Source organism: Rutidosis leptorrhynchoides, chromosome 3 (assembly GCF_046630445.1).
Source record: "Rutidosis leptorrhynchoides isolate AG116_Rl617_1_P2 chromosome 3, CSIRO_AGI_Rlap_v1, whole genome shotgun sequence".
Taxonomy (NCBI): Eukaryota; Viridiplantae; Streptophyta; class Magnoliopsida; order Asterales; family Asteraceae; genus Rutidosis; species Rutidosis leptorrhynchoides.
The window spans coordinates 491,202,748-491,222,086 of NC_092335.1; the positions used below are offsets into that span (position 1 = coordinate 491,202,748).

A 19,339-nucleotide genomic window follows, 5' to 3' on the forward strand; every position below is an offset into this window, starting at 1 on the left:
AACATTTTAATATTCGGGAAGACGAAACCCGGTATAGGGCTGAAAGAATTTGGGTACCAAAGTTTGGAGATGTGAGAGAAATGGTACTTGGGGAAGCACATAAAACCAGATACTCAATACATCCCGGAGTGGGAAAGATGTACAAAGATCTCAAGAAGCACTTTTGGTGGCCGGGTATGAAAGCCGATATTGCTAGATATGTAGGAGAATGTTTGACGTGTTCTAAGGTCAAAGCTGAACATCAGAAACCATCAAGTCTATTTCAAAAACCTTAAATCCCAGAATGGAAATGGGAAAACATTACCATGGATTTCATTACTAAATTGCCAAGGACTGCAAGTGGTTATGATACTATTTGGGTAATAGTCGACCGTCTCACCAAGTCAGCATACTTTCTGCCAATGAGAGAAGATAATAAAATGAAAAAGTTGGCGCGTTTATACTTGAAGGAAGTCGTCTCCAGACATGGAATACCAATCTCTATTATCTCTGATAGAGATGGCAGATTTGTTTCAAGGTTTTGGCAGACATTACAGCAAGCATTGGGAACTCGTCTAGACATGAGTACTGCCTATCATCCACAAACCGATGGGCAGAGCGAAAGGACGATACAGACTCTTGAAGACATGCTACGAGCATGTGTTATTGATTTTGGAAACAGTTGGGATCGACACCTACCATTAGCAGAATTTTCCTACAACAACAGTTACCACTCGAGTATTGAAATGGCACCGTTCAAAGAACTTTATGGTAGAAAGTGCAGGTCTCCGATTTGTTGGAGTGAGCTGGGGGATAGACAGATTACGGGTCCAGAGATAATCCAAGAAACTACCGATAAAATCATTCAAATTCAACAACGGTTGAAAACCGCCCAGAGTAGACAAAAGAGCTACGCGGACCTTAAAAGAAAAGATATAGAATTTGAAATTGGAGAGATGGTCATGCTTAAGGTTTCGCCTTGGAAAGGCGTTGTTCAATTTGGTAAACGAGGGAAACTAAATCCAAGGTACATTGGACCATTCAAGATTATAGATCGTGTTGGACCAGTAGCCTACCGACTTGAATTACCTCAACAACTCGCCAATGTACATAACACCTTCCACGTCTCAAATTTGAAGAAATGCTTAGCCAAAGAAGATCTCACTATTCCTTTAGACGAAATCAAAATCAACGAAAAACTACAATTCGTTGAAGAACCCGTCGAGATAATGGATCGTGAGGTTAAAAGACTCAAGCAAAACAAGATACCGATCGTTAAGGTTCGATGGAATGCTCGTAGGGGACCCGAGTTCACCTGGGAGCGTGAAGATCAGATGAAGCTGAAATACCCGCACCTATTTTCAGAAGATGCGTCAACACCTCCAACTGCTTAAAATTTCGGGAAGAAATTTATTTAACGGGTAGGTACTGTAGTGACCCGAACTTTTTCATATTTATATATTAAATAAAATTGATATTTACATGATTAAATATTTCCAACATGTTAAGCAATCAAACTTGTTAAGACTTGCTTAATTGAAATGAGTTTATGTGAACAATTGACCACCCTAGTTGACCGGCGATTCACGAACGTTTAAAACTTGTAACAACTACATGATATATATATATATATATATATATATATATATATATATATATATATATATATATATATATATATATATATATATATATATATATATATGTATATATATATATATATATATAGTTAACATGAGAATTATCATAATTAAGTATCACACTAAGTATATTAGCAATAAGTTATATACATAAAAATGAGACTATTGAATTAAGAAACTCGAAACGATATATATAACGATTATCGTTATAACAACGTCTTACTAAATACATATGAATCATATTAAGATATTTATACACTATGTTTAACATGATAAAATGATAATCAAATATATCATTAAGTGTGTTAACAATGAACTACATATGTAAAACAAGACTAATAACTTAAGAGTTTCGAAATGACTTATATATGTAACGATTATCGTTGTAACGACGTTTTTAATATATATATTGTATCAAGATATATTCATACACCATGTTATCATGATAATATGATAATTTAACATCTCATTAGATATAATAAACAATGGGTTAACTACATTAAATGAGATCGTTAACTTAAAAGTTTCAAACATCACTTACATGTAACGACTAACGGTGACTTAACGACTCAGTTAAAATGTATATACATGTAGTGTATTAAGATATATTAATACACTTTTGAAAGACTTCAATACATATATCAAAACACTCATACTTAACAAAAATGGTTACAATTACATTCTCATTCATTTTCATCAACAATTCTACTCGTATTCATTCAGTCTTCGTACTCGTAGTATACCCAGCTTCTAGACGTACTTACTATGGGTATATACCAATAGGAACTAGCATGGGATTCCACTCTTGATTATGTCATGCATGACTAATCAAGTTTAACTTCTACCATGAACTAGTCACCTAACTAGAACTCCTTTTAACCCCACTCACCACTCACCATTCACTTCATTTCATTTCCATTTTCCTTTCTAATTCTCTCTCAACACACACACACATACACACACACACACACTTATGAACAGATTTTTCTAGTAATCAAATCATCATTTTCATCAAAAACTACTTCAAGAATCAAGCTATAATCATCATAGGAAGAACACTTCAAGAACACTTCAAAAATCCTTTCAAGTTTGCAAGTATACTTCCAAGCTTTCTAATCCATTCCTAGTAATCATCTAAGATTATAACAACCCTCACTTTTTGACTTCTGAAATTACTGAAATGACCCTAGGGTTTACTGTCTGGCTATACGTATTAATTATTTAAGGGTTGTTATATACACAATCAATTTAACGTTGACCAAATAATAAACTTTTATTCGACACTCACTGCTAATTAAAATTTATGCATTTCAATAATATTATTTATAACTATTAATCTATAAGTAATAAATAAAAAGTGACATTTATATAAATAATAAAACAATTGGGAACTAAATAAAAATAAATACAAGTCATGAATTAGTAAAAAGAAAATAATACTTATCATGTAGTAAATGTAAAAATAATAATAAACATAATAATAATAATAATAGTAATAATAATGAGACTAAAGAATCTTAAACAATTACATCCTTATGTTGACTAAAAATAAAGTATAAACTAGTACATCCTTATGTTGACTAATTATAAACTAGTACCACCTTTTGTTGACTAAAAATTATAAAACAAAATAAAATCATTAATTAGAACATCCTTATGTTGACTAACACTCTAATACTTGCACTATATAAACACTCCTAGACTCCTAGTTTCTCATTCACAAATCACACCAAAATCCGCTCTCAAAAACAATCTCTCCCTCTCCCTCTCTTGTGGTATTCGGATCTTCAAGCTTGTTCTTCGTGTTCTTCAAGAATCTTCAAGGAGTTCTTCAAGATTTTTAAGGCTTTGATCTTCCATCTTCATCGTGTTCATCTTTTCTTTATTAATTATCTTAAATCTTCAAAGGTATAACATAAACCCTAAACTATTTACATAAACTTTAATATTTGTTAATTCATATTCATATTATAAACTTGTTATTCATAAGTATATACATAAACACTCCTAGATTTATATATACATATATACATGTAAAAAAAATATTTTTATGTATATATACGAATTATATATACATATACATATTAAAACCTTAAACCCTAATACTACTTATACTAGTACTTAACATGTATACACTATTACTATTACTAGCACCTATAACCTACTACTTATATTGTAGCACAAAAACATTTTGGGATATGTATTAGAGATGTATAGATCTTCGAACTTTCTTGACGAATGGTTTCTACGAGATTCTAGGCAGAGGGTTTGGATTTCCGATTTAAAGGGTCCTATGGCTCAAGCCCCTAGATCTAAATTAGCCATTCGAAGGGAAAGGGGTGATTGGAAGCTTATCTAATACGGCAAGTATCCTAAAATGAAAAACACTCATAAAAGTAGAAACTCTCTAGTCATAGAAACTTAGTAAAATAAGAAACTTTCTAAAAATGGAAACTTTATAAAAATAGTAACTTACTAGGAATAGAAACTTAGTAAAACAAACTATACTTAAACACATACTTAAACTTAAACATGGGCAAAACACTTAACTACTCTTAAATGTCAATAGGTTGACTTTCCTGCTCACTCGTTCAACTCTTTATTCTGAGGAATAACTCTCTCTCTACTTACTAAGGTGACTTTCATATCCCCACTCTTATTGCTATAGCACTTTTTATACTTACTGGGGTGAGACACATGCTGCTTTTATACTTTAAACAACTTAGACACAAGTACGAACCTAAACTGTACTATGACTAGCTTATGCTACTAAGACCCCACAGTGATATTTTTTAATTGCTTTCAGGATAAGGCATTCTTAATTATTGGGGGTAGGCCTATCGGGAGTAACGTCCCCGATACATTTGACCGTGATGTCTTTGTATTACTTAATAATGATTTAAACATGGTGATAAGGTACTGTCAACTTATCATCGGGGCAACAAAACAAACGTTTAGTCTAAAATATCACGAATCAGTACTACTTTTAGATCTGCTAGATCTACTTTTTGATCCTGCGGGAGATCAACTTTACAACTAAATCTTGTGGTCTAAAAACAACGATAACTAATTTTGTTAAACCTATGAACTTCACTCAACATTTTTGGTTGACACTTTAGCATGTTTTGTCTCAGGTGCTATTTGATTCAAGCTTTCTTATCTACTACTTATGTGATGCTACTTGGACTTAGGATCAAGAGATATCGCATTTATTACTTCTGCATATGAACAATTACTTTATCGTTATTTCCATTATTGTAACGACATTTCATTTTCCGCTGCGTACTCAATAAAGTTAAATTTTCTCATTTAGTATTGTTCTCGTATTATAATATGTTGGTTTATTTGATATTAGTAACGTTTCTTCCAGACCCTATTGGGAGGACATTACAGATTGGTATCAGAGCATAACCAGGCTGTTATAGAGAACCAGGATTGCATTTTTATGTGTGCCTTACTTGCTAGCTAGGGTGCCTTAGCAATCTAGGAAACTATAACCTTTTCTGCCTTAGACTTAAAGCATTTAGAATTGCCTTATAATCTTAACAATCATGCTTTACCAAACTTGACTTAAAGATTCTAATCAAAGTCTCTTTCCTAATGTAGGACTACAACTTTCCTTGACCATAGTGCCTTTAATTGTTGCCTTTAACTGTTAAATGCTACACTATACTTTAGAAACTTTACTTATCTTAGAATGCCGAGCTAATCTAAGAACTCTGCTCACTTTCCTGAGTACTATCCAATTACACCACCGCATCTAAATGCAACACAATGATTTCAGAAATTCTTGACATTCATAAGTCATCTATCATGGTTATGTGTATTACATATGTATTACATGAAATATTATCCATGATTTTGAAATTCTTATAATTGTTACTACTCACACTCAAACGTATATAACTCTCTGTTATATCACGTACCTATATGCCTTATGCCTTTATGCATCGGTTTGCGAATTGAAAAATGTCATTGGGTTATCACAGTATACGAATTGAAAGTCTTTAATCAAAAGATTATTAGATTACATACTTATCACTTTATGATCTCGACACGTCATACTGCCATTATTAAAGTAAAGACACATCATATCTTATTATATCTTATCGTATCTATCCTAATAGATTTTGTCTAACACTTTTCCTAAATTCCCTCCATAAATTACGGAAATCTTTTTGCTATATACACGTATTCGACGAGATGAATATATCATCCAGTATTCAAAACTAATCTCATATCAAAAACCCTAATTCCAAACACATAATATGGATTCCTCGAACTCTTCGAGCTCCAATGGCAGCGTAACCGGAATGAACCAACCAATCAGCCATCATCTATTTTGGATGAATTGGGGATGGGTTCGTAGTAAACTTAATCAATGGAGACAAGAAGAAGGTGATCCCTTCCACCAACCGAATTCACCTCTTGGTGAAGAACCTGAAGCACTTACTGGCGAACCCGTTCGGAACACTATTTTCACCCTCATTTCCAGGATATCCAGTCACAAATATATAATATCTAAAATTTTAGATCTTATTCATCCACTTGTCCGAACCGCCAATCATCCCGGAATAATAGAAGAAGTCAACGAGCTTCGCGCTCGAGTTGTGGCTCTGGAGAATATGGTGCGAAACCTACGAACACCAGCAGCAGCACCAGCAGCATAACCAGTACCACCAGTACCATCGGCATCACCACCAACATCACCAGCTTCACCAAAGAAAACATCCGCATTCCACGCCTCAACATCACACTCAGTACCTCAAACATCAACATCATACGCCCTATAGATACCAAGGAATATTAGTAATAATGAGTTAAGATGTATTGACTCATTCTTCCTGAAGAATTACATATGTATACTTTATATATATGGATTGGAACAATAATAAATCTTTTCATACTAAGCTATTACGTGTGAATCTTAACTAGTATGTACTACTTGATTAATTCATATCATTAATATGATATGATGTACATCCTTCGTTAATGACTTAACAATCGTTAATCACTGCTTCAACATAATAAACTCCATTTCATAAGAAACCAAGTGTATTACTCAAATACATGATTGATTGTATACTTTCATTTTTTATGTACTCGAAACTTTCTAGAAAACATCATTCGTGCCTTATGAATTTCACAAGAATTCCACGAGCACCAACATTATATACTGAGGTATATCAATAACAATGAACGATGAAGTATTGATTCATAACTTCATTAGCGAAATATTTCGCGACAATTATGAAATCTCTAAGGTTTTGGAGATTATTTATTCTCGTTTCAACCGCAAATCAAATGAGTTTAATATTATATTAACTCATTAAATCTATATTATATCTGAAGAATACATATATGAACGTATATCTTCTCTTTTGTACAAACTGTTAATTGTGAAAATATTTTAATGGGTAGGTAATACCCGAGAAATATTTATATCTCACATTAATATGTTACATTGTACATTCTTCAAATTCTGATTCAATAATCAGTAACTATACTACTTACATCCACATATGTATCTGCGCACCAAAGAACAACCATTTTCATTCAAATCAAATTACATATTCTGAATTTGACATATCAGAATTCAAGTAAAGCTATAGCAGATGTTATCTTCCTAAAGATCACTACATTCATGAATTATATTCATTCGTATTCTATGATGAATTATCACATCAAACCACCAAAATTATCATTCATTACTTTTGAAATCAACAACGCCTATTCGTCAACCATTAGATCCATTGACGATTACAATCAGCGTTTAATCATCTAAAAATAAAATTTCTTGAAACCATCTCGGGTTGTCAATCAATGATTCAGATTCGTTAACCTTGAGAATGCTGACGAAGCAGCAAATGCTATAGATGTTCTTAAGGGCTAACAGTTTGATAATAAAGAATGGTACGTTGGAAAAGCCCAAAAGAAAATTTAGAACTGAAAAACGGATTGAGCTAACCATGGAGGAGACCAAGGACAAACACAAGGGCCAAACCCTATATTCAAAGAATCCAGGAAATTTTGAATCCGGTGAAATCTTTAGAGAATATCTTGCTCCAAAGTCATGTTAAAAGCTTGCGGAAAATTTTTCTTCATCAACTTTCGAACTTAGAAATTCCAAAATATCATCATAAATATCCTCTATATTTCGGAAGATATCTTCATAATGATTCATGTCCGCAATTAAGTATCTCTTTGCGATATCTTTATAAAGGAAACTGTTTTAGTTTCTATATTCTATAAAATTCGAGTTTAAATTATAAATGCTTTGAAGAAGTGATTGGGAATTGAAGCATGAGTTAATATAATATAATGACGTCAGGCCAACGTGATTATATTACAGTAAGTCATGCTCAGTTTTTAATGGAAGATGATGATTCATAGATTTTATAATCATCATTTGCCATGTTACAGGACTCTTACATTCTATTTAACCTCTAAACATATCAAGAAAATATTTTTCTTGATGATTCGGTCTTTTTCGGATATTCTGGTAATATGACAAATCAAATCGTGCTATTACCTTTCCTTTCTACTTTATATATTATGATCATTCAAAACTTCATACCTATGAATTTTGGACCATTACTCGCTTGACTTGAAGTCGGGAAGAAGAAACAAAAACATAAAGCTCCGACATATAAGGGAAAATATAAAGCCCGATAACGACTCCGAAATTACAAACCGTGTATATCAATGCGTATAGCAATATAAAGACACGGGATAATTAAAAACACTATAACCCCAAGAGCATAGAAGAAGTAAACAGATTCCTCTGGCGGTAAAAGAAAAAGAAGAATGACTGCATAGATGGTCAATATAATAACCAGGATCAGAACTGGATTTAGCATTTTCTTAATCTTTTGGAAGTTTGAATTGAGAAAGAAAGTATAGAAGTGGTGAAGATAATGAAACGGAAGAAGCTAATTTATAGCAAAATTCCAAACACATCAATCGAGGCAAATCACCGCATTTAATCAAACAAATCTCAAAATTTCGTAAATACCGGAGAATCAAATCTTATAGATTACAAAGATTTCCTTTAATTCCTTGAATTCCGGAAATCAATCGTGACTACGTCAAAAGTTAAGGCGAACATTTAATTTTCTCATTTCACTCTTTTATGATAGCTTCGTTTATACTCTTCCTATAAACGAATCGTTTTATCCATATTATTCAATAGTGATAAAACTTTATTTTTCAACTTATATTCATCATTAAAATATTCTTGTTGTAAACAATGAAGATCTCTATCAAATTTCATGACTGTAATTTTCACAAACTCCTCTCTGTTTGTCTGCCCTAATATTGTGGCATAAAATGCTCAAGGTTTTAAATGAGCTCAATACCATTCATAACACATTTCATGTATCCAATTTACTGAAATGACTTGTATAACATCATCATTTTGAATGATCTTCGCATTAATGATAAAATGCACTTCGTTGAAGAACCTATAGAAATCATGGAAGGAGAGGTCAAACAAACGCGTAAAAGCAACATACTTATCATTAAAGTCTGTTGGAATTCGCGTAGAGGCCCCGAATATACCTGGGAATGCAAAGACCATATGAAACAGAAATATCCCCATCTTTTCTCAACTGCTGATGCATCCGAGAAGTCTACCTAAAACTTCGGGACGAAGTTTTTATTAACAGGGAGGTACTATAACAACCCTCACTTTTTGACTTCTGAAATTACTGAAATGACCCTAGGGTTTACTGTCTGGCTATACGTATTAATTATTTAAGGGTTGTTATATACACAATCAATTTAACGTTGACCAAATAATAAACTTTTATTCGACACTCACTGCTAATTAAAATTTATGCATTTCAATAATATTATTTATAACTATTAATCTATAAGTAATAAATAAAAAGTGACATTTATATAAATAATAAAACAATTGGGAACTAAATAAAAATAAATACAAGTCATGAATTAGTAAAAAGAAAATAATACTTATCATGTAGTAAATGTAAAAATAATAATAAACATAATAATAATAATAATAGTAATAATAATGAGACTAAAGAATCTTAAACAATTACATCCTTATGTTGACTAAAAATAAAGTATAAACTAGTACATCCTTATGTTGACTAATTATAAACTAGTACCACCTTTTGTTGACTAAAAATTATAAAACAAAATAAAATCATTAATTAGAACATCCTTATGTTGACTAACACTCTAATACTTGCACTATATAAACACTCCTAGACTCCTAGTTTCTCATTCACAAATCACACCAAAATCCGCTCTCAAAAACAATCTCTCCCTCTCCCTCTCTTGTGGTATTCGGATCTTCAAGCTTGTTCTTCGTGTTCTTCAAGAATCTTCAAGGAGTTCTTCAAGATTTTTAAGGCTTTGATCTTCCATCTTCATCGTGTTCATCTTTTCTTTATTAATTATCTTAAATCTTCAAAGGTATAACATAAACCCTAAACTATTTACATAAACTTTAATATTTGTTAATTCATATTCATATTATAAACTTGTTATTCATAAGTATATACATAAACACTCCTAGATTTATATATACATATATACATGTAAAAAAAATATTTTTATGTATATATACGAATTATATATACATATACATATTAAAACCTTAAACCCTAATACTACTTATACTAGTACTTAACATGTATACACTATTACTATTACTATCACCTATAACCTACTACTTATATTGTAGCACAAAAACATTTTGGGATATGTATTAGAGATGTATAGATCTTCGAACTTTCTTGACGAATGGTTTCTACGAGATTCTAGGCAGAGGGTTTGGATTTCCGATTTAAAGGGTCCTATGGCTCAAGCCCCTAGATCTAAATTAGCCATTCGAAGGGAAAGGGGTGATTGGAAGCTTATCTAATATGGCAAGTATCCTAAAATGAAAAACACTCATAAAAGTAGAAACTCTCTAGTCATAGAAACTTAGTAAAATAAGAAACTTTCTAAAAATGGAAACTTTATAAAAATAGTAACTTACTAGGAATAGAAACTTAGTAAAACAAACTATACTTAAACACATACTTAAACTTAAACATGGGCAAAACACTTAACTACTCTTAAATGTCAATAGGTTGACTTTCCTGCTCACTCGTTCAACTCTTTATTCTGAGGAATAACTCTCTCTCTACTTACTAAGGTGACTTTCATATCCCCACTCTTATTGCTATAGCACTTTTTATACTTACTGGGGTGAGACACATGCTGCTTTTATACTTTAAACAACTTCGACACAAGTACGAACCTAAACTGTACTATGACTAGCTTATGCTACTAAGACCCCACAGTGATATTTTTTAATTGCTTTCAGGATAAGGCATTCTTAATTATTGGGGGTAGGCCTATCGGGAGTAACGTCCCCGATACATTTGACCGTGATGTCTTTGTATTACTTAATAATGATTTAAACATGGTGATAAGGTACTGCCAACTTATCATCGGGGAAACAAAACAAACGTTTAGTCTAAAATATCACGAATCAGTACTACTTTTAGATCTGCTAGATCTACTTTTTGATCCTGCGGGAGATCAACTTTACAACTAAATCTTGTGGTCTAAAAACAACGATAACTACTTTTGTTAAACCTATGAACTTCACTCAACATTTTTGGTTGACACTTTAGCATGTTTTGTCTCAGGTGCTATTTGATTCAAGCTTTCTTATCTACTACTTATGTGATGCTACTTGGACTTAGGATCAAGAGATATCGCATTTATTACTTCTGCATATGAACAATTACTTTATCGTTATTTCCATTATTGTAACGACATTTCATTTTCCGCTGCGTACTCAATAAAGTTAAATTTTCTCATTTAGTATTGTTCTCGTATTATAATATGTTGGTTTATTTGATATTAGTAACGTTTCTTCCAGATCCTATTGGGAGGACATTACAAAGATCAAGAAACCTTTGTTACTTACAGTGGTTATCTTTCTAATTCAAGGTAATTCTCATATTCAAACTTTGATTCAATTTCTATAACTATAACAATTTTAATTCGAGTGATAATCTTACTTGAACTTGTTTTCGTGTCATGATTCTACTTCAAAAATTTTCAAGCCATCCAAGGATCCTTTGAAGCTAGATCATTTCTTGTCACTTCCAGTAGGTTTACCTACAAAACTTGAGGTAGTAATGATGTTCATAACATCGTTCGATTCATATATATATATATATATATATATATATATATATATATATATATATATATATATATATATATATATATATATATATATATAACTATCTTATTCGAAGATGTAAACTTGTAATCACTAGAACATAGTTTAGTTAATTCTAAACTTGTTCACAAACAAAGTTAATCCTTCTAACCTAACTTTTAAAATCAAATAAACACATGTTCTATATCTATATGATATGCTAACTTAATGATTTAAAACCTGGAAACACGAAGAACACCGTAAAACCGGACATACGCCGTCATAGAGAAACCAGGGACTGTTTTGGTTTGGATAATTAAAAACTATGATAAACTTTGATTTAAAAGCTATTCTTCTGGGAAAATGATTTTTCTTATGAACATGAAACTATATCCAAAAATCATGGTTAAACTCAAAGTGGAAGTATGTTTTTCAAAATGGTCATCTAGACGTCGTTCTTTCGACTGAAATGACTACCTCTATAAAAATGACTTGTAATCTGTATTTTCGACTATAAACCTATACTTTTTCTGTTTAGTTTCATAAAGTACAGTTCAATATGAAACCATAGCAATTTGATTCACTCAAAACGGATTTAAACGAAGAAGTTATGGGTAAAACAAAATTGGTTAAAAATGGTTAATTTGACTACGGGATGATTTTACAAAAATCTATACTAGCCATATCCTAACTAACTTATATTATATTGTACATGTATTCTAACATGTATTATGTAACCTTGATAGACCATAGACACGTATACAATGTTTTGACATATCATATCGACGTCAACTATATATATATTTTGGAACAACCATAGACACTCTATATGCAGTAATGCTTGAGTTAGCTATACAGAGTTGAGGTTGATTCCAAAATAATATATATACTTTGAGTTGTGATCGAGTCTGAGACTTGTATACACTGGGTCGTGGATTGATTTGAGATAATATATATTGATTTATTTCTGTACTACTAACTGTGGACAACTAGTTGTAGACTACTAACGTTGGACTGTTAACTTAACAAACTTAAATCGTTAAAACATAATAAAATACATTGTGAATATATTTTGATCATACTTTGATATATATGTATATATTTGTTATAGGTTCGTGAATCGACCAGTGGCCAAGTGTTATTTTTCCGACTAAGGAAAAATCTGTGAAAGTGAGTTATAGTCCCACTTTTAAAATCTAATATTTTTGGAATGAAAATACATGCAGTTTTATAAATGTTTTACAAAATAGGCACAAGTACTTGAAACTACATTCTATGGTTGGATTATTAATACCGAATATCACCCTTTTTAGTCTGATAATCTAAGAATTAGGGAACAGAAACCCTAATTGACGCGAATCCTAAAGATAGATCTATTGGGCCTAACAAACACCATCCGGGTTACGGATGCTTTAGTACTTCGATTTTATCATGTCCGATGAGAGTCCCGGAATGATGGGGATATTCTAGATGCATTTTTGTTCGGTTACCAGGTGTTCACCATATGAATGATTTTTAATTCGCGGGTTACGCGTATTATTTTGTACACGGGTTATGTGTGCGGTTATAATTGAAATCTTGTGGCCTATTAACATTATGATTTATGATAAAGATTAAACATATAATTCACCAACATTTTTGTTGACGTTTAAAGCATGTTTATTCTCGGGTGATTATTAAGAGCTTCCGCTGTTGCATGCTAAATAAAGACATGATTTGGAGCTTGCATGCTTGTATAATATTGCTTAAAACTGCATTCGAAGAACTTAAATCGTTGTGAAATATTATTGTAAACCATTATGAAATGGTCATGTGTAAACGCTATATTTTAGATTATCATTATCTGATAATCGTCGTAATGCTTTTAAACCTTTATCGATAAAATAAAGGTTATGGTTATTTTAAAAATCGAATGCAGTCTTTGAAAAACGTCTCATATAGAGGTTAAAACCTCGCAACGAAATCAATTAATATGAAACGTTTATAATCGATATGAACGGGACATTTCACACTGGGGGTAAAAAAAAATTAAAAAACGTAAAAAAAAAAAATTTGCCAAAATATGAAGGTTTTTAGACAAAATTTGGAGGTCTTTAAACAAAATTTGAAGTTTTTTTTTTTTTGTTGCAAAATTTAAAGATTTTTGGACAAAATTTGAAGGTTTTTAGACAAAATTTGAAGGATTTGGGGCAAAATCTTGAGACCTTAGAGCCAAAATATGAATACTTTTAGCCAAAAAAAATTCCACTGTGTTCGAAACGATCAAATCCAAATTTTTTGCACTAAAAAAAAAAAATTTCAGTGGGGGCGAGTGATCCCACTTGCCCCTCTTCATTTTCATCCTGTCCAGGGAGTTAGAGATTAAGTACGGGAGATTAGTGGTTTTTTTTTTTTTTTTTTTTTTTTCTGAAAATCATAGGAGATTAGTGTTTTCCTTTAAGAACCCATTTCCGGCACACCATATATTTTCCTTCTATATATGGATAGTGTTGAAAATGTTTTTAGCTCCTTGTAAGTTGTTGGAGAAGTCTTGAAGCCGGGAACTTTACAATTGAATGAATGGTGTCTCGTGCCACCCCTAAGTATAAGGTTTTTAAATTTGAATGAATGTTGGCACGGTGGCACCCTAAAGTAAAAGTGGCCGCCCCTGCCTTCTCACTCTTAGTCTTTTGCAGATCACTAAAAGTTGGTATGGAGATCGAGCAATTTTCTAAATTACTGGGCCAACTTCATAATCTCCACCTTTCTGATTATCTAGGTGGAGAGGAAATCTTGCACTCCTCATAAAGTATGAGAAAACTAATTGAAAGAAACTCATTAAAAGCAGTCACAACCAAAGTGAAATGGAACTAGATGCTAAAAAAAAAAAAATTAACATCACCAGATTTTCGGCAAATAGTTAATGAGCGTCTTCCTACTCGAGTTAATCTCGAAGATCGGGATGGTTGATCAATGTCTAGATGTTGTCATGCAAACTAATTTGATCATATTGCACTTTTAAAGAGATAAAACGTTATTCTAGAAAATCTAGATGATGTAAGAAAATCTTATTATGAAAATCTGATCTTATATGATGGAACACGCATCATGCGTGGTGCGAGTTGTGAGTAACAAGTAGTGTAGCTAGTAAAACGAACCAATGACCAAGGGACATGCACCATGCACTGTCCGTCATGTATCGTGACTGATGCGTGATTAGGGATTAGGGGTTATAAGTTATAACAACAATTATGAAATTAGGGGCATATAAGGCATTTTGGATTTTAGGGGTATTTTGACCAATTCCTATTCTAAAAAAATGTCTATTCCACAATCCGACGTTACTTTTCCAATTGTATATTCCCAGGTCCTACCTACTCTGTACATCAATCTTCTTATGATTAACAGACCACTGCTCCTGCTCCGACGAATATTCAAACATCAAAGACCACCTCTGCTAATAATCGTAAGTTATATTCTGTTATTGTCACCTCTACAAATATCATTATTGAATGCTGTCAAATTATAGCGATTTGATTAGTAATTTTCTGTTATTCATTAAAAAATGATGTAATTGCATTTTTGTGGGAGGTTAGACTTCTACTGTGATTTGGATTTTATTTGTAGTAGGTTGGATTTAAAAGTGATTGGTACTTTGCCCGAATTGATTTAAAAGTCAAAGGTGATATATGTATACTTTGATTACAGAGTATTGTTTTTGAAGCTTGTTATAGCTAGTGTAAAAGTGATTGGTACTCTGTATGCTTATAAATCGCAACTGCTGGCAGATCGATTCCCAAAATGTTTAATCCTCAGTTTTTTTCTCTTTCTTCCTTCAACTGAACTCAATCATCAGCAAATTAAGAGAGATGCAGTCCTCCAATGAACTCAAGCGTCGGCGTTTTTCAGTTGATGAGATTAAAATGGCAATCAATAACGATTCAGATCAAGTTATAGATGAGCTTACATCATCACTAAAACGGCAAAAGCAACAGGTTTGGATATCAATTTTATGTAATATATAGCTTCTAAAAGTCATTCAGATAATAAGCTTTGTTAAATATGTTTTAGATATTTAATATTAAAGTAATTCTCAATCTTCTGGTGAATTTTAGTCAGTTATTTAAACGTGTACCTTTAATGGAACATCTTACAATCTTCATCGTTATCATCATTCCATTTACCGTGTCAGGAAATTGATAAAAGCTTCGAGTGGATTCTTATTGGATATAGGTTCCGCCTTGACGAAATACAAAGGGCAACAAATGGATTTTCAATTGATAATTTATTAGAAGAATCGACCTGTTGGAAGTCCTATCGTGGCTACTTGTATGCAGAGAGATACAATGGAGATATTTTCGTAAAGCGTATCAGCAAGGAGCTAATTGAGCTGGGGAGTTATGATTTTAAGCAGGAGCTTGCAGTGTTGGCTTCTTGTTATCATGTCAACGTTATTTCTTTGTTAGGATATTGTAATGAAGAAAATGAAAATATTATCGTATATAAATTTATGCCAAATGGTTTATTGTATCATTATCTTTACAATAACCAACACGTCTCTCCTCGCTTGTCCGTTAAGCAATGCCTTGACATCTGCATTGGGGTGGCACGCGGTTTAAGCTACCTTCATACAAAAAACATCATTCATGGTAACCTGGCCACTATGAATATTTTTCTGGATCATGATTTGGTTCCTAGCATCTCAGGAATGGATAAGGCCGTTACTGTTCATCATATAAAGGCTAAATATATCATGGATTTAAAACAAGGTACTATATATTTCAATTCTTTTGATTAACACTATCATAATTTTTTCATTTGAACAATACTTAGACCTATATTTTAATGTTAAATATATCATTGTTCCTTTGGGAAAATGCGAGATTTGTTCTAATTAGAAAACCTGAAACTATATATAATTGTAGTTACCATAAGCTTCACAGGTACGGAAGGGTATCTAGCACCTGAATGTTATGAACCAGGCTACAAACCAAGCAAACAATGTGATGTGTATGCATTTGGTATTCTGTTGTTGGAAGTGTTATGTGATAAACCGCTATGGAAGAGCCTGATTATGTTGGCTCTTGAATTTGCCATGAAAGGAGAACTACCTAGGATTAGGCACGAACCTGTCGAGATAAGCATTTTCGAAAAATGTTTGCGGGCATGTGAAAATCTCATAAGAGAATGTCTAGATGTTGACCCGGATAAACGTCCTTCTATGAAACAAGCCGTGGACGAGCTTGAATTGGCTTTGAAACTGCAAAAGAATTACAAGAACTGTAATGCTATTAGTCAGCAGGTTAGATCTGAATTCCAAACTGTTGATTAATGATATATAACTTGTTATCATTAAAATTAAGTTGTTCATGTCATAGGTTGGCAGTTTTCACTTCTTGCTGTTGGATAACCCAAGGTCGTCATCTAAAATCAAGTCTATGCCTAAAATAAAGAGATTCTTACTTTCTGACATAAAAATGGCAACAAAGGACTTTAGTGCTTCAAATTATTTAGGAAAAGGGGCATTTGGGGAAGTCTACAAAGGCAACATATCCCGGAGTTGGTTCAGCGAATTGGTTGCTGTTAAGCGTATGAGCAAGGAGGCCAAGGAAGGACTTACTTCATTTGAGAAGGAAATCAAATTGGTGTCAGATTGCAATCATGACAACATCATATCTCTATTGGGATTTTGCGACGAAGAAGATGAGAAAATTCTCGTGTATGAATTTATGTCGAATGGTTCACTTTTCGATTATCTCTATAAAGACAAAAGTAGAATTGCTAAGTTGACCATAGAGCAGCGACTCGAAATCTGCATAGGAGTTGCAAAAGGTTTGGATTACCTTCATTCTCGTACAGATTATGTCATCATTCATAGTGACCTCAAGACTGACAACATTCTCTTGGATGAAAATTTGGTTCCTAAGATATCAGATTTTGGGTTGTCCAGAACTCGCGATGCTGGACCGTCCACTTCAAAACAAATCACTTATCATATACAAGGTATTGTAAAGGTGATTAATGTTCATTAATTAATTAGATGAGTAAAAGTGGATTCGTATATACCCAATTCATTGATCATTATGAACTTGCGGGCATAGCCCAACAATTCTCCCCATGTACTTTGTGTCATGGGATAGGAAGAGGTCATGGGTTCGATCCTTAGGGATGACATGATTTTCTTTAAATCAATTGAACACCAATAATGGTAGTATATATTGACCCTATAGGGAGGTTTTACCGGATTCGTTCATGGACCTCTACCCGGAAAACTGCCCGAATGGATGTGTTCCCCGGGTACCGTCGATCGGGTTCGGGTCTCCACCCGAACGTGTGTGTTACGTGCAAATGATGAGGGTCGTTGAAATAAATGATCTACTGATGCCAAAAAATCGCCGTTAAAAAAAAAAAACAAAAATTTCATTGATCATTATTTCGTTCAACTCCTAGGCGAAGCTAATTAATTAGGTTGCAAACTTACAGGTACAGAAGGATATTTAGCTCCTGAATGTTATGAATCCAATTACCAACTAAGTCGAAAAGCGGACGTATATGCTTATGGAGTTGTATTATTGGAAGTGTTATGTGAGAGGCCAGCTTGGGAGAGACTAGTTATTTTGGCACTTCCATTCATCAGAAGACGAAACCTTCCGGATTTCACTCCTGACTATGTTGCAAGACATATTTCTACGAGATGTTCACGGGCGTGTGAGCACCTTATAATGGAATGCTTGGATACCAATCCAGACAAACGTCCTGATATGAATCAAGTTGTAACTAGGATTGAAGAAGCATTGAGACTGGAAAAGGAATACTCAAAGGATCATCCACTTCCATTCACTGATCCCAAAGTCTTTTCATCTTGTGATAGTTTGAGAGATAATATGATAGAGTTTCTAGATCTAGAAATGAATCAAGTTGTAACTAGGTTTGAAGAAGAATTGAGACTGGAAAAGGAATACTTAAGGGATCATCTATTTCCATTCAATGATCCCAAAGTCTTTTCATCTAGTGATAGTTTGAGAGATAATACGATAGAGCTTCTAGATCTAGGTGTTGATGATTTTGATTTTATCAACAAGTATTTTAGTTAATTAGGATTTACTTGAAAAGTAATCAACATATACTTGTAACGGGTTAGAAGAGTGTGAAGTACACGCTCGTAAATATTAACTTGATACTTGTTATGGAAATTGTGGTATTGAAAGGTTTAAAATTAATAGAGATTAATTGTTCGAGTTCTCATTAATCCAAAACCCTCTATTTATATATAACCTACCTATTACAATAAGGAAACTTCTTACTTTGCCAAGACAATACATTATATGTAAACATAACTAGTTGCACGGTCCCCGCTTCGCTGGAGAGAACCAAAAACTTGTTTTTACAAATAAGCAAAATAAAATATAACCCGTAGTCGAAAATCTTGAAAAAACTATATTTTACATATATGATACAAAAGGGTATGACCTAATGGCATCGACGTAACTCGTTAACCCTGAAGTTGTGAGTTCGAGTTTCGTCGTAAACAATTTAGACAATTTAATGG

At 32.7% G+C, this 19,339-nt stretch overlaps 1 protein-coding gene across 4 annotated transcripts; it reads left to right on the forward strand.

The window, feature by feature from the left end:
• The first annotated feature begins 15,159 nt into the window (after positions 1-15,159).
• On the forward strand, positions 15,160-19,032 carry LOC139898183 (uncharacterized). Of its 4 annotated transcripts, none has more exons than XM_071880905.1 (6): positions 15,160-15,256; positions 15,647-15,785; positions 15,983-16,559; positions 16,716-17,092; positions 17,169-17,793; positions 18,274-19,032. In XM_071880905.1, exons 2-6 carry the CDS (start codon positions 15,660-15,662, stop codon positions 18,882-18,884), a joined length of 2,316 nt encoding a protein of 771 aa, XP_071737006.1. In that variant the 5' UTR covers positions 15,160-15,256; positions 15,647-15,659; the 3' UTR covers positions 18,885-19,032. The 4 variants fall into 4 exon arrangements, with proteins under 4 accessions (XP_071737006.1, XP_071737007.1, XP_071737005.1 ...); XM_071880906.1 differs by lacking the exon at positions 15,160-15,256 and adding an exon at positions 15,327-15,472; XM_071880904.1 differs by lacking the exon at positions 15,160-15,256 and having other exon boundaries at positions 15,482-15,785.
• Positions 19,033-19,339: the final 307 nt, after the last annotated feature.